The sequence below is a fragment of the Linepithema humile genome, chromosome 2 (assembly GCF_040581485.1).
Source record: "Linepithema humile isolate Giens D197 chromosome 2, Lhum_UNIL_v1.0, whole genome shotgun sequence".
NCBI lineage: Eukaryota > Metazoa > Arthropoda > Insecta > Hymenoptera > Formicidae > Linepithema > Linepithema humile.
The window spans coordinates 21,071,991-21,092,377 of NC_090129.1; the positions used below are offsets into that span (position 1 = coordinate 21,071,991).

The following is a 20,387-nucleotide window of genomic DNA, read 5'->3' on the forward strand; positions in this document are numbered from 1 at the left end:
GCATGTTCGGAAAAAATAATACGAATCTCTATTACGATTACAGTTGTACCATAGGATTACTCGTTATAAGAGAGAAGCATAAAAAGAATTTACATCATTTACATGCGGAATCGGAGTTAAACGCGCAGAAAATGTATATAATATTCGAATAAATGTCGATAAGACTTGCCAGATAGAGGAAACCAAGAGAAAAGAAACTGCAAGCTCACTTCGTTCGACTTCATTTAACAAACTTTGCGTATTTCAATTTATTGATCTTTCCTTCGAGTTTATTCTTTCTCTTGTCGAAAACTCATATATGTACACGCGCGAACATGTGACGCAGGATGAGAAAATGGTAAATAACATTGAAAAATCTTTTATCAAACTTATGTGCAAATATTTTAGAATTAAACAACAGTCAACTCTTAATTCACTAGAAACGCAATGTACAAATTTTAGCTTTGCTTCAGTACATTGCGAGTAGTACTGATACATAAGAGGCTGAAGCTTTTATAATCTGTAACAGTGTTATTTGTTTATTACGATTAATTGTATTGTTTTATTTTCCATTATTTTCTAATATTAATATTCTGAGAAAATAACGTGTTTTATGAAAGTTTGTGCGTGCGGTAAAAATACGATAATCTTACATCACTAAATCGGCTTAACGTCAAATCCATGAATCTTCCCACCTTTAAGGTCAATTGATTTTGTGATCTCATTATCAAAAACAATATAATTTGATTGTCTTTGGAATTCGATTCGTACCAAAGGGAGTTATACGCAGCATCTGCAATGGCCTTGCTCTATATTGAATAAAACATTTTATATAACTTCTAGAAGTATTAAAAATATTACGTTTATTATGTTATGGATATAAAATAATTTTAATGTTAACCTTATTACTTAAGTATTCTCCGGCAAAACAGAATGTAAACGCCTCCATGTTCATAACGGAGTAAAATAAAAGAGTTCTTATTATAATTACCAATGCATTGGGCGTTCCAATTGACTGAGATATTAAGAAAGAAAGAAAAAGTATAAGTTTTTAAAGTTTGAAAAATCTCAACGTTTTTGCAATTTAATCTAATTTTTTTTTTATTATAAAATTTGTCGAGATTACTTACTGCAACAAGTATAACTCCCAAGCTGCAAGTAATTAAAGTAATGGATAGCAATTGAACCATCATTACAAATGAATATAGATTTTCGATGTTCTTTGAAAAAACGATGATTTTCTGGTGTGTCGTAATCACTTTCTTTGTCGTACTTTGGGCGGATTTTTCTTTTTTTGGAAAAATTTCTAGTAACCATCCACAAAGAATGTCGATTTGATCGCTTACGTGTAATATCTGAAATATATGATTACATTGATTGCTTTAATTATTGAAATTTATTATAGAATGTGTAAAAAATTAACAATTTTTGGTAAATAAGCCGTTTGTAATTTAAACAAAACAATTTAATGCAATATTTTCATTTTGAAGATACCGGCAAATGATTTTTTACAATAATAAAAATAATATTAACAATTTTTTAAGATATCAGAACTCACCAAAGCTATGAGCAGAGCATTTAGTGTACCATCCAAACAGGCGCACAGCAACAGGTGAAGAAACTGGCTAAACATAACAATTTCGTATACGAGTCGTTTGTCGCTATCAAATGGCAAATCCATCTTTATAATTAGTGGTCGTGTAGATTCCTCAGAAATTTTATCGTTGAAGAAACCAATGATAAAAATGGCAGCACTGTACACCGTTGCGGTTAATGCATGAAAACCTATGATAAATTTAGACAAGTAATCTGACAGAGTTGCTTTGCTTGCCACTGTAGACGCATTGAAATCCGTATCAATATTCTTCCAGTCCATTACTATCATTGCTAATATCCTGTTGAGTGTCCTGTGAGCGATGTTGTCGATTGTTACAATAAATGTAGAAAAATAACGATTTACGTGAATTATTATATGTGCAGAAATATAATAATTAATATAACGTAATAAGCATTATGCCACATAACTATTTAATATTAATTAATTTTTAAATAATGCGCTATTTATATTACATACTATTGCACTTCTCACCGCTGATTGAACCAGAAAATGATGAGTTTAATGAACAATAACAAATATGCCATAATTACGCTCATATCGTCCATTAATTCAGCCAAATCGATAGAATGTAAATTTTTAATAATATATCGGTATTGAAAGATTAGAATGACCACAAGAGAAATTATCCAATAGAATGATGTGTGCAATGAGCCTGGCCAAAGGCCAAAAATGCGAAGTAGAATTTCAATCGGTCGACTAATCGTGCCTGTAGCTTTCATACTTTTCTTATTATTTTCCCGTTTAATCTTTTTTATTTTATTTTGCTTAAAAAAATGTTATAGTTTTGGAAATTGTCAATTTTTGCAGAAGGTAAACTTAATCGACCGTACGATGCGTAGTATTAAACGTCTCTGTGCGAACTGAATGGTGGTGACAGAAGACAAACTAAACCAATCCTCCCCTTTTGCGACCAATAAAAGATGTCCATTAAATATTTGCACCCGCGTGTAGATCGCATGCAGAGTTGATATAGTTCTTCCTCAGTGATGAAAAAAATAAAATTGCATCAAAGGCCACTTGCTCACGAATCGATGGCCACGCAAGGCAACGACCGATTTGCTTTAAAAATGCAAGTAAGCAAGCGTAGATGCAACACGCAAGTCGGATATTAAATTCACCGCGGTGACTATAAAAAAACTCTTAAGTTTTCGTCGAAAGTATGTTTTAAAAGGAAACTGTCTGTGTCGAAGGAAATTTTTTTTATGTATGATGAGACGGATCTTTTTTTTGTTTAATTATGCAGGAAACCACGCAACGTTATAGATAGCATGCCGTAATATAGAGAATATTGAAATGAATTGCGCATTATAGTTCTTGCAAACTTGAAGACTAAGAAACGAAATATCGAGAGAAACTTAAGATAGAAAATTATAAGTTCTTTCTTCCATCATTATTACTTTTTCTCCGTAAGTTTATGTGTCTGTGAGCAATTGTACAGGTTACAACATAAATAATTGTTTCACTATAAAATGGAATACGACGGAGCTCTCGATATAGAAAAATAAGTCAGTCATTTACTTGTATCGTGAAAGACAGTAGTTTATCTCTTAACAAATAAGTCGGAGTCATTTATGGTTCTTCTCTTATAACATAATTTAGTCATTAAAAATATATATAGATTTTGTTTGACATTTTTAATTAATTTGTAAAATAAATCTAATCGAAATCTAATTCAATAATAAATTATTAAAGCTTTTTCTTATTTCTGAATAAAATATTTTTTATCTAATAGCATGCGTTCTATTTGAAATAATTGACTCATTTATAGTATATTGCAATATTTAGTATTAATACTCACTAAAGTTGTAACAAATTATAGATAATCTTAAATTTTTGTATTATATAATATTAATTGTAATTTATATGTTAATCAAGAAGAATGATATTGTGTTATTAGGTGATAAATTGCGTGAAATTATTAATCTGCGAATAAATGAAGATACTAAGCGAAAAGTGATGTGCGGTTATGAAAATTGAGGGAAAGAAAGGAAGGATTAGAAGCAACAAAGGAATTAGAGAAGTAGGGAATAAAAAATACACGGGAAACGGAGAGAAGAATGAGAAAGTCGAGATATGACAGAGAATACGGAGTATTAAGCACAATGGGGGGTGCCGAGGTATCTTAGCGACACACGCCGGCAAGAGTAAGTTGAAGAGGGTAGTTCAGATTGGAGAATAAACTGAGAAAATAAAAAGAAACACAGGGGAGAAGCATAAAATAAACGAAAAAACAGTAGGGAACGTGGAAATGTGTATGGAGAATGATAGATGAAAGGGAAAGAAGCAGGCAATGAAGGAAAATATTGACGAAATTAAGGAAAAGAAAGAGATACATGAGATAAGTTACAAATGGAATTAGATAGAAGACGGCTAAAATCAGGCTGACAATAAACATGTGCGACGCAAAGCAAAACAGTTAGGGATTAAGTAGAATAAGATGGAATGAACGCGGCCGGCGAGACGCGCGGAATAACGATGAGAAATGGAAAAGACGTAATAAACGGAGAGAATGTAAGAGAGTTGTTAATTCAAAAAACGCAATTGAAATGCTTGAATGCTTGAATGCTTAAACGCGTAACTAACAATATATATTACGCAATTACAGTCTTTTACAACAATCAATTTCTTTTTTTAAGACATAGCCAGCAGCACAGATATATAGGACGCCGACGCCTTCATGATCTATAATAATCATGGAAAAGATTGATGTATTTACAACGCGTGAAAATGCAATAGAAACAGAATTTTAATATGTGTGTGATATTAGCGCAAAAGTACGATAAGTTATCATTGGCAGTAAGGATTGCGCGTGCGAGAAAAGTGGTGAGAGCTTACGCTAGCGAAACGTTCCAGCGACAAATCCGCAACCTTCCCGATCGTAATCGTTAATCGTTTTTGTGACCTCAATATCAAAAATATTATTATTTGACTCTTGTTCACGTGCACGTTGTACCAAAGAGATCCATAAGCCGCATTGGCAATATTCTGACTCTGAAGAGCAAATAATGTAAAAAAATTATTTATCATAGAAATACAATTTATATATTGTGCGAAACGCAAAAGAAAGATTCAAGTGACAGCTGTTTATCATTAATGCGTACGTAACGGTGGCCGTCAAGTTGCTTTAAATTACGAAAATTACGAAAGACGCTAACTGTTGCAAAGTTGAAAAGGTTACGAGATAATCGTATTTTGTAACGTTTGTAGACTTTGGAATAAATCTTGAGTGGCATTACAAAATCGATTTAGTGATATCCGACGAGTTATACGCTGACCTTACTACTCAGATATTCCCCGGCGAAGCAGAAAGTGAACGCCTCGAGATTCATAACGATGTAAAACATCAGGGTCTTCACCAACATCGTGGAAGCGTCTGGGCTGTCTAGTGACTGCAACACCATTTGAATAATGTTCTTACTGTCTTACACTCCTACTTTACATTTTTATCCCTTAAACCACGCATCCGCAGCGATTTTCTAGAAAGCTTTTCCTTTCCGATATTATTATCCAGAATAATAAGTTTGAATAGAATGATTATCAAATATAACTTTTACGATTCTCTGCTATTTGAAATATAAATCAATATTTAGCTATTTAACAAATTAATTTTAATATTTAATTAGTCTAAATAATTTTTTTACTTTTGTTGTTTGCTAGAAGATTTGTGTTCAAGATTTAAGAAATTGCATATTCGAATAACATTTTTGTTTTTGAAAAATTAATTATTTTATTTGATAGCAATTAATTCTTATCTTCCGATATTACTCACGCTGACGATGACAAACCCTATAGAGCAAATAATCAAAGTGATTGCTATAAATTGCATCAATGCGATGTAACAGTACAGGTTCTCGACGTCTTCGGCAAATAGAATAATTTTTTGATGTTTTCCTATTAAATTTTTTATGGTAGTCCCAGTCATGCCGTGTATACTGTCCTTGGAAAAAATATTTGTTAGCCACTCTTGTAAAATATCAATTTGACCACTGACGTGAAGTACCTAAAAATTATAACACACATGAATGACTAGCAAACATAATTTATGTATTATCTTTCCTTCGAACACTATCAATTATAGCAGTGAATCACATATTAATGCAATATTTTAAACATTTTACTTTCAGAAATTAATTTGTAATTAAGAACACTATATTTATATTCAAATATTGAAAATTGATGATCAGCTCACAAAGTCATATTATACTAACGACAATTATTTCGCGTAAAATGTTTGTCTTGATATGTGGCAATAAATCTTTTGCATATATGTGGCTTACCAACGTCATGATTAAAGCGTTTATTACGTCGATCGCACAAGCGTTCAATACCAATTGGATAAATTGCATGATAACTACGAGTTCGTACACGGGCGAGCTGCTGCTGTCGAAGGGATACTCCATATTGATGATAAATACTCGAACGGGGATAGTTGATGCGTTAAAGGTCTCATCGCCGCTATTGGACAAAAACGCACCGAGGCTATAGGTCACCACTGCGGCCATATGAATGCCGATAATCGTATTCGAAACGCGATGCGACAGGCTAGCCATGCTCGCCGTTACCTGCATGCTAAACGGATCGTTTGCGCATTCTTTCCAATCCGCGGCGATTCTTGTTAAAATATTGTGAAACTTTCTATGCAGGGACAAAGCAAATTTGAGAACGAAATAACGTAACAATATAAAGTCTTAATTTAACTTCTATATTACGTTAAAAAGAATATCTTGGAAAGTAATGAGATTAACTCACCGTTGATTAATCCAAAAAATAATCAGTTTGATGAACAACAGATTGTAAGCCAAACAGGTGCTCACGGTGTCCATCAAATCAGTCAGACTGTCAGTGTGGAAGTGTAATGCGACATAAGTGTATTGTAAGATCAGAGTAACGGTCAACAGCACGGTCCAGAATAATCTGCGTAGAGCGAGACACGACGTGTCGGGCCAAACGCCGAAGATATAAAGAATGGACTTTATAGAAAAGCACACCGTGCTTGTAGTCATTTTTGTAATTGCGAGAAAAAAGAAACTTCTCCACCGACGATCTATAAAAGTATCGGCGAGCGCCGTGTGCGTGTTCTTCGTATGATCGAAGTGTATCGCGAAAAACTAGCTGATGATTGAAAGGTCGTTGCAGACGCGCACCACAGCCGACCGAGATCGATTAATGATTAAATATTCTCACGGTGTGGAATATAAAATACGACTACAATTCTATAGATCTACAATTATGGGTTTGAAAAGTAATAGGAAAAAAAAAAATTTACAGAATATTAGCTCCCTTGTGCTCCTTCATTTTTTTTTCTTTCTCAACGCTAATGCAATAGAGGCGAATTACGTGGTTTAAAAATGCAAAGACGCAGTGTGCGCAGAAAGTGCATAATATCCAAATGGAAGTTCCGCGAAAAAATACAAGGGAAATCGGCGAGACTCCAGGCGGAACGAACAATGCTGATGAGAAGGGAGGGGGGGGGGGGGGATCATACGCTTGCATTGTTCGGTCTCATTTAATAAACATTGTGCATCTCGAGTTATTGATTTACCTTCCGACAACCCCGAGTTTATTCTCGTTCTCGGCGAAAACGCACATACGCGCGTAAATACGTGACGCATGCGGAAGAAAATGATGGGTAATTCTGTTACAGTTTTTGACAATTTTAATTTATGTGTGCAAATTTTATACATTCAAGCAGTAGCCAGCTACAAACTGTTAGCTTCTTCGACGTATATACAAGATGTAGTTTTGTTTCAGTTCATTGCGAGCAGAACCGATACATAGGAAGCTGACGCTCTTAGTAACTATAACAACATTGTCTGCTTATCGGAAAAATCTTTATCGATATAGTAAGTAAACAAATATACAACTTTTTATCTTATTGAAAAATAATTTAGTAACAAAAAATAAATACTTATGTAAATTCATTGATGCTTTTATCATTATTTTATTAAATATTAAAAAACTAAGTAATACTAATAAACTAAGAATCAATTGATGATAAAATGGAAAATAATATTTTCTAAAAATATTTTCTTAGAAGAGAATTTTTCATAAAAGTAGCTAAATCGACAAAACAATTAGCGTTAAAAGGTTCCGCATGTAAGACAAGTGCAGCAGACTTACACCAGTAAATCGTTCCAGAGATAAATTCATCACCTTTCCAATTGTAATGGTTATTTCAGTTTGCGATCTCATTATCAGAAATAATATAATCCAAATGTCTTTGGAATCCGCTTCGTACCAAAGAGAATTATACGCGGCATCTCCGATGCTTTTGCTCTATTGAATATAATAGATTTCACAGGAGCAAATAGTATTGCACGTTTATTTATAGCAAACACAAATATTCATCCCGTTGTCTGACCTTAGCGCTCAAGTATTCTCCAGCGAAACAAAATGCAAACGCCTCCATATTCATAGCAAGGTAAAATAAGAGAACTCTCATTATAATTTTCAAACCGTTGGACGTTCCAATTGACTGGAATGTTAAGAAAAGACCTAATGGCAACGGAAAGGCGATAAAATAATGAATAATTAAAAGCAATTAACGCTGTGTACTTTACGGACTCTTCAGTGGATGTTTCTGTGGCATACGCTCTCTTTTCATCGTAAAATTGATCGAGGTTGCTTACCGTGACGAGTATGAAGGCCAAGCAACAGATAATTAGAGTGTCCGACACGAACACCACCATCGCGACACTCGAGTACAGGTCTTCGATATATCCTGAAAAGATGATTATTCTCTGGTGTTTCCTAATTATTCTTTTTATCGTACTAAGACTCGGGTGCTTCCGTTCCTTCGAAAAAATTTCCATCAACCACCGACGAAGAATATCGATTTGCCCACCCACATGCAGTATCTAAAATATACGATTCTCTCAACTGCCACGTTTATTGGAAACCGCTAAAGAATATTTTAACGCTTAGATTAAACTTGTGATACAAATTCTTGAAAAATTTTAAAAAGCAGCTCTGCATGTGAATCGAAATTGTCGATAAATGTTTTTGCTGGCGTAAATAATGCACGTATACATTTTGTTAATTCGTTGATATTACGTACAATATTAATAAATCTATAAATAATAAACATAAATAATATGTAATAATAATTAATAATAGTGAACTTACCAAATTTATTAGTAGAACATTCAATAAGCCAATCATGCAGGAACATAAATGTAAGTGAATGAATTGAACAATTATGATCAATTCGTATATGAATTTTCTGTTTATGTCAAATGGTATGTCCATGTGCAGAACGAGCCGTCGTGTGGAAACATTGAAAGTCTTATCGCCGTCTGTGCGATTCACGAAGATATGGCTGCTATAAAACATTACAGCCATCGTATAAAGAACCAGTGTCGAGTGAGCGAGACGTTGCGACAATTTGGCATTGTATATCGTTACAGACATACTAAATTCCGCGTCAGAACACCTTTTCCAATCGATTGCCATCATCCTTAATATCTTGTCAAACATTCTACGAATGGTTTTCATTGATCATAATCGTGATAATGATCGCAACAAAGCGCTGTACAAACCGATGAAAAAAAAATTTATCTTTAATAATTTCACCAATAGCCACATATTTTTTTTAAGTACAAAAATTAATTTGTCATTAATTTTTATATGTCTTATTACATCAATTTAATTTTATCGCATTGTTTATTCTTATAATTGTGAAATAAAATAATGCATGTTAATGCTCAGATGAAACCAAAATTTCAATAGTAAATGCTGTGAATATTGAACTGAAATATGACAGCTTAATGTTGCTAGACAGTTACATACTGTTGCGTATCTCACCGCTGTTTATACCAAAAAATGCCCAGTTTAATTACTAATAGAGAATATGACATTATTGAACTAAAAATGTACATCGCTTCGGAGAACTCGATGGAATCGAAATGTACTATTAAATATTGGTATTGAAAAGTTTGCTCGATCATGAGCGCAATGGTCCAAAATAGTCTGCGTAAGAAAAGGTACGATGAGTCTGGCCAGATGCCAAAAATTCGGAGCCAAATTTCTATCACTTGGCAAGTTGCGTTTTTTAATTTCATGTTTTAAATAAATAGGATATATCGATTCTGGTTAGACAACAAGTTTAAAAAAGTTACGGGAAAAGTTTGATTTGTACGATGTGCGTGATGTTATGCCTTCGCACAGACTGAAAGCTTGATATGAAATACGAATAGAACGCTTTCTATCTCTCTCTTTCTCCACCTTTCTCTCTCTCTCCCTCTTTCTCAGAGCTTATTAAATATTTTGATCGCAACATGTGCACAGATTGTCGTGATACGTGAATAGAAAAAAAGTTTCCGCCAGGCGAACCCCCTCGAATTGTCGGATAAGTTGGCGATGTAGCGCGGCGCGTTATTTCCTTTAAAAATTCAAGCAACAGAATAGACAGCGGCACGCAAACATATACCGGACGTTAAGCCATGCTCGGTGACCGCAAGAAAACTGTGGAAACTTTTGTGGTTCCGGGAGCGAGGGGACTTTTCGAGGAAGGTAGGGAAGGGAGGGCGAAAGTTTCTGTTGCCGAGATTTTGCTCTCCCCCGCTGCACGCGAAGAAAATACTTCGTGTCTTATAGCGAGCACGCATTTGCAACTTATTTTCTTGAAAAATGTAAATCGCGCAATATCCGATGAAACATCGGTGCACGTCTGATACAAGGTGCGCAATAATCGTGAAAAAGTAAGTCAGAAGCTGAAGACGGGAAAACGAAGTATTGAGAGAAGTTTTATTTCAGCGCTACATAGTGTTCTTTTATCGCAGTTGACAAGCATAATGTAAGACCTGAAGAACATTATAAGAAAAAAAAAAAGAACTCGATCTTTTCAAAAGGGCTGTTTTATTCAACATAACTTCGTTTAAACATTGAGAGAATCTAAAATAACATCTAATTGCGCAAAGAGAACTTTTACTATGCAGTTGTTCTTATTGGTGTTTTATCGGATATTATAAAAATTTTTTTTACGAAAAAAATGCAATGTGATTAAATAATAAATAAAAATAATTATAAAAAATAAATCCGACAATATTCGAAATAATGTAATAATAATAATTATAATACTGTAGCTATTGAGTTCTATTATTTGTATAATTATGTATTTCATACTATTGATGCAGTTGTTACTAAATATTACGTCATCATGAGGAATGATACTATCGTAACACTGTCATCAATCAAGTTTGAACTTACAATTTGTTGTCAGTACATTGCCAATAATACGGAAATGTATGATGCCGATGCCTTTACAACCTACAATTTTAATCGTTACTGATAAATTATGAATGTATGATTGTTAATATTAATATATATTGACCATGAAACCACAAATATTAATATACATTGACCAGAAAACAAAACTAATAATAATTTAGGTTTAAAAAAATTGAATTATTGTTATTCTAATGTATCACTGCAATTATTCGATAAAATATCATATTTTTATTTATTTTTTAACATTGATTAAAATTTTGATGGTTTGTTGGATTAAGCTTGAAATTTATATTATGAAGTGAGAAAGTATAAAAGGAGCGCAGAAAGTGAAATCTTACGCTAGTAAAACGTTCTAAAGAGAGGTCCATAATTTTTCCAATCGTGATGGACAATCGTTTTTGCGATCTTAGAATTACGAGCAGTACAATTCGATTTTTTTTTAACGTAACGTCATACCAAAAAGAATCATAGGCTGCATCTCCGATCATTTTGCTCTAAAAGGGAAGCAAGATAGACTTCAGATTCTCGTAAATTATAAAGCAGTCACTGCAGTATTCTTGGTGCTAACCTTGGCGCTCAAATATTCACCGGCGAAACAGTATATGAATGTCTCGAGATTCATCACCACATAGAATAGCGCAGACCTCACTAAAATTGGCGGGCCATCGGGTGTACCGATTGACTGTAATATCGAACGTAGTAATTTAAGATAATTTGTATATTTCTGCGGCGCAATATTGACTCACGCGAGTGGTAAGTTAAGTATTAACAACTATTAATTTTTTTTTTAATTCTTGTTGATAAAATCCGCATTTATAAAATAATGAACACGTATTTTTTGCCGACGTTACTTACGGTGACGATAATGAATCCTAAACAGCATATAATGAGGGTGTCCGATACAAACAGTATCAACGTGATATACGTATAAAGATTCTCAATATTCTCCGAAAACATAATAATCCGCTGATGCTTCGTAATTAACGTTCTTATTGTTACGCTGTCTGTGGGCCGCACGTTTTCAGAAAAAACTTTCAGCAACCAGTCGCAAAGGATATCGATTTGACCGTCGATGTGCAGTATCTAAGGTTGTTACTTTAACGATGAAAAACCGCGATTGCGTGTCATTTCATTAAGTAGGATTGCGAACTCACCAGAGTGACGATGAGCGAATTCACTATGGAAATTCCACAACCGCACATCACCAGATGAAAAAATTGAAGAATCGTAACCGCCACATAAATGGGTGATGTGTTAACTTTGAATGGTAGCTTCATTTTCAAAATATGCTCACGCGCAGACACATTCATGCGTGGAATTTCACCGGCGTTTACAGCGAGAACGCCGCAACTGTACAGAACTATTGCTGTCAATTGAAGACCGATGATCCAGTTTGAGAAACGGCGCGACAGTTTGGCCTTGTTCGTCGTAATGCGCAGACTGTGGTCAGTCAAAACACAATTCTTCCAGTCCAATGCCATCATTTGCAGTATATCGGAAAACGTTCTACGGAGAGAAGAAAGATTTTTTACTAAGGTTTTTAAATTTAAGTATAATAATATATGTTTAAGTGCATATATACAATAAGTTCTTAGTATAAAGAATGATTTATATATCATGTCACATATACATTTTGCTGTTAATAAACTTCCGAAATGATAGATATAATACTCGAGATAAATTCTGATATACAGGATTTTCTATTGACATTATTAATAATGCAAAATAATAATTATTAATGTTTTGAATATTTTATTAATATTGATATTTTCACTTTGCTTTATGATTTTAATATATATTTAATATAATCTGATTGCAAAGAGTTGCTTACGCGATATATATCCTTACCGTTGATTGACCCATAAAATAGTGAGTTTGATGAACAGTAGACTGTATGCCATGGCGCTACTCACTCCATCCATAAAGTCGGAGAAATCATCACCCTGATAATGTATTGCCAAGTACTGATACTGAAGAATCTGAGGCGCGCTCAGCATCAATATCCAGAACAATCGGTAGAAAACGGTCGACGGTAGATACGGCCAGACACCGCACGCGTGAAGGCCGATCTTCACCGCGCGGCTGACCGTACTTGTCTCCATGTTCCCTGAAAACGACAAGGTGCACACGCCACGAGGATCTCACGGTGTGGGCGTGCGTTTCTCAAATAGCTTCGCGTACGTTGAAAAATCTGGGGAGGTGGAGCCGATACAACCGCACGCAGCCCCGCGTCGACCAATAGTACGGCCATTCATTAAGTATTCCTGTCGCCACGTATCGCGAACTTTGACAAACTTTATGTCACGTGCAACAATCTCACTCACGATCGCGGCCTCGCCGCCTGAAAAGTAGCGGGCCGCAGTTCCACCCTCCCGAGTTGAGTTTCCGACCGTGGTGTCCGCTTTAAAAATGCAACAGGCCATAAGCCTGGGAGTGCAGCTTCTACAACCTGCGCGACGCGAGGTCGAAAAGTTTCGTTGCTGGGGACGCGTCACCGGAAGGAAGACGAAAACGTATCGCGGGAGTTGTTTCGACGGAACGAGCTGCGCTAAGATTATATGCTTCGTATTGCGAGTAGTCGCGAACAGACACGAACACGACGGCGATATACGCCAAAACGCCTGGCGAAGATAGATAAACTTTAGCGATTTCTCTCGGACGATTTTTCCTCATAATCAATATGACTGATTTGAAAACATTATTTTTACGTTGCATTAAAAAAAAATTTATAAAATAGAATAAATAAGTTTAAAATAATAATAAAAAGTAGAATTTAATTATAAAAAATGCAAATCGCGCTGTGTTTCAGATGAAACATGAATATACGTTAGATGCAAAGTTGTACACGACACTATAAAAAAAAGTAATTTAAGACTCGAGGATGCGGATCCGAAGTACTAAGAGAAAGCGAAATTGCGAAAGTTTTTTTCCAGCGTTGCAAGAGATTTTCTTGCTGTAGATGAACAAATTAAAAGCACTAGAAAAAGGAATGGTAAGAAAATTAATTAAAATTTAAGTTATTAATAATATTATGAGAAACACCTGTAATATCTGACCGGACAAAAAGAACTTTCGCTTTATGATTTTCTTCTTTATTTTACATTAACGATTACAACATTTTTTCGGATGATAGAAATAATTCTATTTATCTGCGAAAATTAAATAGAATGAGAGTATTATTTAAAAAAAAAATTTATATATTTTTGTTTTATTACTAAAGTTACTCACTGTATTACTCAATATCATTGTCATAGCACTCATCAGTAAATTAATTACATTTTCAGTGCATCGCCAACAGTACTGATATGTATGATGCTGATGCTTTTACAACCTATAACATTATAACATTTCATATTATTATAAATATACATAATTATAAATGATAATAAGAAATAGTAACAAGAGAAAACTGTAAAATTATAATATATAATAATTAAGATTTATATAAGAGAGCTGTCTGTGAATTTTATTTTCATTTAACGTGTGCCATTATAAATGATACAAAATAACAAAATTTTTTTTTCAATGCTATGCTTTTAATATTAATCAACACTTTTCGAAGATAATGTTTATAAAAATGGAAAATCTGAAAACAGATTCGAATTTCATGTTTCATGCAAAACGAACACAAGTCAAAGTAATGCAATATATTGAATCTTACACTAGTAAAACGCTCCAAACAGAGATCCACGACTTTTCCGCTGGTAATCGTCAATCTTTTTTGCGACCTTAAAATGATTAGCAGCATAATTCGACTCTCTTTAGCTGGAAAATCATACCAAAGAGAATCGTATGCCGCATTTCCGATCATTTTGCTCTGAAAGAAAAGCAAGATATATTCGAGATTTAATAAAACCGTCATAAATTTTGCCAGTCAACTAACCTTGGCGCTCAGATATTCACCACAAAGGCAGTATATGAACGCCTCGAGGTTCATTGTGATGTAGAATAATACGGATTTTACTAAGATGGCTGCAGCGTTGGGATCACCGATCGACTGAAAATTTTTATATACGTGGATAGTTCAGTAGTTTAATATGAGTTTGTTCATACATACGTTCAGCCATCTTTAATATCAATTTTTTCGAATTGATAACTTTTTACTAGATGTGCAATATTCACGCGCGTCTATAAAATATCAAAATATAATATATTTTTATCCATATTACTTACGGTGACGATAATATATCCTATACAGCATGTGATAAGCGTGTCTGATAAGAGCATCATTAATGAGATATACGTATAAAGATTCTCGATGTTTTCCGAAAATAGAATAATTTTCTGGTGCTTCGCGATCATTGATCGCATCGTGATTTCGTCCGTCGAGTGCGCCGCACTTTTGGAGAAGGCTTTTATTAGCCATTCTCGAAGCAAGTCAATTTGGCCACCGATGTGAAGTATCTGAAGTTTATAGGTTGATGATCTTCAGGAAAATAAAATACCATTTCTTTTTCAATATTTTTAAAAAATATAAAGAAAACATTATTAATTAATTTTTGAAAAATTAAACAAGTTTACGGTTTTAAAAAATATTTTGCATTTTATAATTCTCTTAAATTCTTAATAATAAATTGTGATTTTTACGGAGTTTATATAATTCTTTTAATTAAAGTTCTATTTTATATTATATGAAAAATTTAAAAGATTGCGCAGGGATAGAATCCATCTTATTTCAGGTTCGAGAAATTTAATTGAGGTACAGATTGCGCAATTCTGACTTACCAGAGTGACGAGAAGTGAATTGATAATTGTAATACCGCAACCGACTAGTAACAAATGGTAAAATTGAACTATTGTAACCGACATGTAAATAAATTCTGTACTAATATTGAACGGAAATTCCATTTTCAGGATAAGTTCTCGCGCGTATGGTTCTATTCTTTCGGGATTGTTTGCATTAGCGGCAAGAACGCCGGTACTGTAGAAGATTACGGCGACCACTTGCAGGCCGACGATCAATCTCGAGGCGCGACGTGCAAGATGCGCCGTGTTCGTCATTATGCGCGAGTTATAATGCCTCGCGGTGTAGTCTCGCCAGTCCGCATCCATCATTTGCAATAAATCGAAAAATATTCTAAGGAAGGTCGAGTTTGCGTTAACGTCTGCTTTAGCTATCATAAAATCAGATAAAAACTAAATCCGGGCGCGAACACGTTTTATAAAATATCAGAAAATTCTTCGTTAATGATATGTAATAATTCATTGATAAATATCTCTTACCTTTGATTGATCCACAGGATAACAAGTTTGATATAAAACAGAGACCATGCCAATGCGCTACTCACTCCGTCCATGAATTGCGAAAAATCGTCCATACCGATGTTTACCATTACGTATCGATACTGAAAGACTTGAGCCATGCCTAATATGACGATCCAGTACAATCTAAAGAACACGGTGGACGATACGTAGGGCCAGACACCGTAAATGTGCAGTCCGATTCTGACCACCCGGCTTACCGTCGTCATTTGCATTTTTCCTCTTCAAAAGAGATGCGCAACGCTTCGAGAATTCAATTGCGCCGACGAATAACACTTGGAATAACATTGAAGTCCGATCGCGGAATTCCACGTCATTGACCGTCGACCACAATCACTGCTCGTTAAATATACATTTTTGCCGTAGCATGCACGAAACTGCAATTGTACTTTCATGAACAGGTGAAAAGTGGGGGCGTCTCCTCCCCTCCACGTCGAGCTTCAGAAAACGATGTAAGCTCTCTTTAAAAATGCAACAGGCAGGGTAAGAAGGAACGCAGCTTCCACGAACCGTCTGCCGCGAGCAGTTGAAAAGTTTCACACGTGGGGGAGCGTCATGAGGGAAGAAGACATAAACGTGTCGCGGGAATTTGTTTCGATGGAAACGAGCTGCGCTAACATAACAGGTCGTGCTGCAAGTAGTCGTAAACAGAAGCGCGCACGATCATGACGGCGGTGTATGTCACATTCAGCGAAGAGATAAAATTCAATGGTTTTTTAAAATAAGTTTTTATAATTAAAGTATATAAAGAGATATTGTGTTTTTCCGTATTGCATTGTCAAGCCGACATTTGATGAAACTATATATAAGTGAATTTAAAGTTATATTACCAGTAAGAAATGAAATTTAATTATAAAAAATATAGGTTGCACACAGATTGTTTTAAATAAAATATGACTGTACATCAGGTGCAGAACTTGCACCATGAGAAAGGAATTCCAGACTTGAGAATGGGAATTCGATATACCAACAGAAAGCGAAATTGCGAAAGTTTTTTCCAGCGCTGCAAGAAAGTCCTTTCACTGCAGATAAGCGAACTAAAGAAAAGCTTTAGAAAAACTGGTAAGAAAATAAAACTTAGATTGATATTGGCGTTATTAATAATATTAGATAAGAAATCAAAGAAATATTTGACCAGATAAGAAGTACTTCTGCTACATAAGTTTAATTTTTTTAAACGATCTCTTCTTAGTCTTGCATTAACAATTATAATATATATTTTTTCGTTTAAAAAAAAACGCCAATAGTTTTAATTATTTTCAGGTTTAAAGAGATAAGTTAAATAAAAAAATATTATTTATAAACTTATATATATTTTTGTCTCGTTAACGTTATTGAAATCTACTGTGCTCTCACACGTGATTGCTTCATACTATGATCATCGTCCATATTTATAATCATTGTCCATACATCATCTATCTTTACTGCATTGCTAATAGCACTGATATATATGACGCCGATGCTTTCACAACCTATAACATTGTTGCATATGATTTATCATAAATATGTACAATTATACATAATAATATAAGGAAACAATAATAATTAAAATTATATGCGTGTTATATAACAATATCGGCATGTCAATCTATGTGCAAACTATTTTTAAAATCTGCGAAAAATTAATATTAATATTAAAGTAGCATCAATAATTTATCTTCCAAATTATGCATATGAATTTTATCTAATATATGCTGTTGCAATAATATATACTTTTCTGTTTTTAATATTAATTGAAATCGGTAGAAGATAATTAGAATGTTTGCGAAAATATAAGATCTGTTGTAAATATTCAAATTTTTGTTACAAAGTTAAAACGTGCCGAACAACATAATTGTTTAAATCTTACGCTGGTGAAACGTTCCAAAGAGAGGTCCACAACTTTCCCGCTGGTAATTTTTAATCTTTTTTGCGACCTCACAATGACGAGCAGCATAATTCGGCCCTCTTTAGCCGGAAAGTCATACCAAAGGGAATCGTACGCCGCATGTCCGATCATTTCGCTCTGAAAGAAAAGCGGAATATATTCCAGATATGTTCGCAAATTGAAAAGCTCACTATAATTTCTGCTGCTTGCTGACCTTGGCGCTCAAATATTCACCGCAGAAACAGTATATGAACGCCTCGAGGTTCATCGTGATGTAGAATAATAGAGACTTTACCATGATTGCCGCGCCATTGGGTTCACCGATCGACTGTAATTTCCATATACGCGAACGGTTTAGTAGTTCAGCATGAGTTTGCGCATACACAGTATTTCCAGCCGTCTCCGATATCAACCGATATCGACAGCCTTTTACCGGATACGCGATATCTGTGTCTATATAAAATATCGAGCATCATTTTCGTGCATATTACTCACGGTGACGATAATAAATCCTAAACAGCATATGATGAGCGTATCTGACAGGAGCATCATCATCGAGATGTACGTATAAAGATTCTCAATGTTCTCCGCAAATAAAATAATCTTCTGGTGCTTTAAGATAATTGATTCTATCGTAATTCCATCCATCGAATGTGTTGCGTTTCTCGAAAAAGCTTTCGTCAACCATTCTCGGAGCAAGTCTATTTGACCGCCAATGTGAAGTATCTAAAGTTTATACCTTGATGATCTTTAGGAAGACAAAAAATCATTTTTTTAGGATCTTTAAAGGATATCGAGAAAAAGGGAAATCAAAATTAAAAAAAAAAAAAAAAAAAAAAAAAAACTTTATATTTAATGTCATAAAAACTTATTAGGCAATTTTTAAGTTAATTAATTCTTGAAAGATCAAACAGCTTTGATAGATATTTTGTACTTTATGGTCTTTTTACAACAAAAAGTATTAAAAAAATTGAACTAAAGATATTTTTTATGATATAGGATTTCTTAAATTGATTGCTCGTTTTATTTAATGTGGGAAAAGATTGCAGAAATAAAATTTATCTCGTCCGATACTCGAAAGATCGAGTTGAAAGTCGCACAATTTGGACTTACCAGAGTGACGAGAAGTGAATTGACAATTGTAATGCCGAGGCCGACTAAGAACAAGTGATAAAATTGAACGCTTTGAACCGCTATGTAAATAGCTTCCGTACTAATGTTGAATGGCAATGCCATCTTCAGAATAAGTTCTCGTGTATACGGTTCTATTTTCCCGGGATCATTTACATTAGCGGCGAGGACGCCGAGACTGTAGAAAGTTACAGAGCCTATTTGGAGGCCGACGATCCACCTTGAGGCGCGATGTGCAAGGTCTGCTGAGCTCTTCATTATGCGCGAACCGTTCGAGGTGTAGTCTCGCCAGTCCGCATCCATTATTTGCAATAGATCAAAGAATATTCTGCGGAAGATTGAGTTCAGCATTTGCGTTAACACCTCCACTCTCAGCTAAGCCGCGCCAAATCCGACGTGAATAAAATATCAGAAAGAGGAGGGAATAAATTATGTAGCAATAATAGAAGATAAATAATACCATCTATATATCATTTTATGTGCGTTGCATATTATTCTCGATTAAATAATTAATATCGCTTGATTGATAAAAATTAAAAAGAAAAATGACATTATTGGAAAAATTGACATTATTGGAAACATTTCAGACTTTCGCTTAAAAGAGCAGTGCAAAATAATGCAAAAAAAAGCGACGCAATTTTTGCATTATTTTGCATCTTACCGTTGATTAACCCACAAAATAACGAGTTTGATGTAAAGCAGAGAAGACGCCATTGCGCTACTCACTCCGTCCATGAACTGAGAAAAATCGTCCATACCGATATTTACGAGTACGTATCGGTACTGAAAGACTTGAGCCGTACTCAGCATCACGATCCAATACGATCTAAATAGTATAGTAGACGGTAAGTACGGCCAAACGCCGAAAATGTGAAGGCCGATTTTAATCACCGGACTGAGCGTACTCATTTTGCGCTTCTTTTCTCGAACACTTCTTTTCGGACACGCGACGAGCAATGCAATGCTTCGTCAAATAGCTTTAACACTGAAATCTGCTCGCTTCGGGTCGACGCAATCCCCGTGTCATTGACCGTCGACCGCAATCACTGCTCATTAAATATATATTTCTGTTGTAGCATGCAGAAAATTGCAATTGCAATTTCACGAGCGATGAAAAGCGGGAGGGCGCGCGCGCGACCTCTCCCTCCGCGTCGAGTACAATATAATCTCTTTAAAAATGCAACGGGCCAGGCAAGAAAGAACGTAGTTTTGCGCAGCTTCCCCGAACTGCTCGCCGTGAGGTTGAGAAGTTTTGCTACTGGGGAAATGTATAGGTGGTGGGGATTGCGAGGGAGGAAAACG

At 34.8% G+C, this 20,387-nt stretch overlaps 5 protein-coding genes across 8 annotated transcripts; all 5 read right to left on the reverse strand.

Annotated features, from left to right (window-relative positions):
* Nucleotides 1–342: 342 nt before the first annotated feature.
* LOC105670810 (odorant receptor 4-like) lies at nucleotides 343–4,051 on the reverse strand. 3 transcript variants are annotated; one of them, XM_067350800.1, is made up of 6 exons: nucleotides 2,069–4,051; nucleotides 1,538–1,886; nucleotides 1,110–1,334; nucleotides 971–994; nucleotides 633–788; nucleotides 343–499 (listed from the first exon to the last, which is right to left on the reverse strand). In XM_067350800.1, the coding sequence occupies exons 1-6, from the start codon at nucleotides 2,314–2,316 to the stop codon at nucleotides 449–451; spliced, it is 1,053 nt and encodes a 350-aa protein (XP_067206901.1). In that variant the 5' UTR covers nucleotides 2,317–4,051; the 3' UTR covers nucleotides 343–448. The 3 variants fall into 3 exon arrangements, with proteins under 3 accessions (XP_067206901.1, XP_067206900.1, XP_012219952.2); XM_067350799.1 differs by having other exon boundaries at nucleotides 881–994; XM_012364529.2 differs by lacking the exon at nucleotides 2,069–4,051 and having other exon boundaries at nucleotides 881–994; nucleotides 1,538–2,040.
* A 104-nt stretch (nucleotides 4,052–4,155) lies between these two features.
* Nucleotides 4,156–7,091, reverse strand: LOC105670751 (odorant receptor 10-like). Its single transcript, XM_012364452.2, has 6 exons — nucleotides 6,347–7,091; nucleotides 5,875–6,232; nucleotides 5,367–5,597; nucleotides 4,873–4,986; nucleotides 4,433–4,588; nucleotides 4,156–4,279 (listed from the first exon to the last, which is right to left on the reverse strand). Exons 1-6 carry the CDS (start codon nucleotides 6,598–6,600, stop codon nucleotides 4,229–4,231), a joined length of 1,164 nt encoding a protein of 387 aa, XP_012219875.1. The 5' UTR covers nucleotides 6,601–7,091; the 3' UTR covers nucleotides 4,156–4,228.
* Nucleotides 7,092–7,265: 174 nt separating this feature from the next.
* On the reverse strand, nucleotides 7,266–10,810 carry LOC136998241 (odorant receptor 10-like). 2 transcript variants are annotated; one of them, XM_067350793.1, is made up of 6 exons: nucleotides 9,401–10,810; nucleotides 8,723–9,074; nucleotides 8,227–8,454; nucleotides 7,959–8,072; nucleotides 7,718–7,873; nucleotides 7,266–7,395 (listed from the first exon to the last, which is right to left on the reverse strand). In XM_067350793.1, the coding sequence occupies exons 1-6, from the start codon at nucleotides 9,655–9,657 to the stop codon at nucleotides 7,345–7,347; spliced, it is 1,158 nt and encodes a 385-aa protein (XP_067206894.1). In that variant the 5' UTR covers nucleotides 9,658–10,810; the 3' UTR covers nucleotides 7,266–7,344. The 2 variants fall into 2 exon arrangements, with proteins under 2 accessions (XP_067206894.1, XP_067206895.1); XM_067350794.1 differs by lacking the exon at nucleotides 9,401–10,810 and having other exon boundaries at nucleotides 8,723–9,252.
* A 70-nt stretch (nucleotides 10,811–10,880) lies between these two features.
* On the reverse strand, nucleotides 10,881–20,020 carry LOC105670803 (uncharacterized). Its single transcript, XM_067349321.1, has 12 exons — nucleotides 19,747–20,020; nucleotides 19,068–19,413; nucleotides 18,450–18,680; nucleotides 18,169–18,282; nucleotides 17,937–18,092; nucleotides 17,513–17,559; nucleotides 13,146–13,267; nucleotides 12,674–12,965; nucleotides 11,980–12,331; nucleotides 11,681–11,908; nucleotides 11,394–11,507; nucleotides 10,881–11,319 (listed from the first exon to the last, which is right to left on the reverse strand). The coding sequence occupies exons 1-12, from the start codon at nucleotides 19,992–19,994 to the stop codon at nucleotides 11,065–11,067; spliced, it is 2,505 nt and encodes an 834-aa protein (XP_067205422.1). The 5' UTR covers nucleotides 19,995–20,020; the 3' UTR covers nucleotides 10,881–11,064.
* On the reverse strand, nucleotides 13,896–16,510 carry LOC136998239 (odorant receptor 13a-like). The gene is made up of 7 exons (XM_067350791.1): nucleotides 16,049–16,510; nucleotides 15,551–15,902; nucleotides 14,999–15,229; nucleotides 14,709–14,822; nucleotides 14,487–14,642; nucleotides 14,054–14,156; nucleotides 13,896–13,974 (listed from the first exon to the last, which is right to left on the reverse strand). The coding sequence occupies exons 1-6, from the start codon at nucleotides 16,300–16,302 to the stop codon at nucleotides 14,106–14,108; spliced, it is 1,158 nt and encodes a 385-aa protein (XP_067206892.1). The 5' UTR covers nucleotides 16,303–16,510; the 3' UTR covers nucleotides 13,896–13,974; nucleotides 14,054–14,105.
* Nucleotides 20,021–20,387: the final 367 nt, after the last annotated feature.

Excerpts from the sequence above, each read along its gene's own strand:
- LOC136998241 (XM_067350793.1), bottom strand. The coding sequence starts at position 9,657 with ATGAAATTAAAAAACGCAACTTGCCAAGTGATAGAAATTTGGCTCCGA. Across the intron at positions 8,073-8,226 it reads TGGCCTTCATACTCGTCACG|TCAATTGGAACGTCCAACGG; the intron begins GTAAGCAACCTC and ends TTAACATTCCAG. Across the intron at positions 7,396-7,717 it reads CTCTGGAACGATTTACTGGT|TTACTAAGAGCGTCAGCTTC; the intron begins GTAAGTCTGCTG and ends ATGTTGTTATAG.
- LOC105670810 (XM_067350799.1), bottom strand. The coding sequence starts at position 2,316 with ATGAAAGCTACAGGCACGATTAGTCGACCGATTGAAATTCTACTTCGC. Across the intron at positions 1,335-1,537 it reads ATGCTCTGCTCATAGCTTTG|ATATTACACGTAAGCGATCA; the intron begins GTGAGTTCTGAT and ends CATATATTTCAG. Across the intron at positions 789-880 it reads GAGAATACTTAAGTAATAAG|AGCAAGGCCATTGCAGATGC; the intron begins GTTAACATTAAA and ends TATTCAATATAG.
- LOC105670751 (XM_012364452.2), bottom strand. The coding sequence starts at position 6,600 with ATGACTACAAGCACGGTGTGCTTTTCTATAAAGTCCATTCTTTATATC. Across the intron at positions 4,987-5,366 it reads TAGGGTTTGTCATCGTCAGC|TCACTAGACAGCCCAGACGC; the intron begins GTGAGTAATATC and ends ATGGTGTTGCAG. Across the intron at positions 4,589-4,872 it reads GGGAATATCTGAGTAGTAAG|AGTCAGAATATTGCCAATGC; the intron begins GTCAGCGTATAA and ends TTTGCTCTTCAG.
- LOC136998239 (XM_067350791.1), bottom strand. The coding sequence starts at position 16,302 with ATGCAAATGACGACGGTAAGCCGGGTGGTCAGAATCGGACTGCACATT. Across the intron at positions 15,230-15,550 it reads ATTCACTTCTCGTCACTCTG|ATACTTCACATCGGTGGCCA; the intron begins GTAAGTCAGAAT and ends TATAAACTTCAG. Across the intron at positions 14,823-14,998 it reads TAGGATATATTATCGTCACC|TCGATCGGTGATCCCAACGC; the intron begins GTAAGTAATATG and ends AAAAATTTTCAG.
- LOC105670803 (XM_067349321.1), bottom strand. The coding sequence starts at position 19,994 with ATGAGTACGCTCAGTCCGGTGATTAAAATCGGCCTTCACATTTTCGGC. Across the intron at positions 11,909-11,979 it reads ATTCGCTCATCGTCACTCTG|ATACTGCACATCGACGGTCA; the intron begins GTGAGTTCGCAA and ends TAACAACCTTAG. Across the intron at positions 11,508-11,680 it reads TAGGATTCATTATCGTCACC|TCAATCGGTACACCCGATGG; the intron begins GTAAGTAACGTC and ends TCGATATTACAG.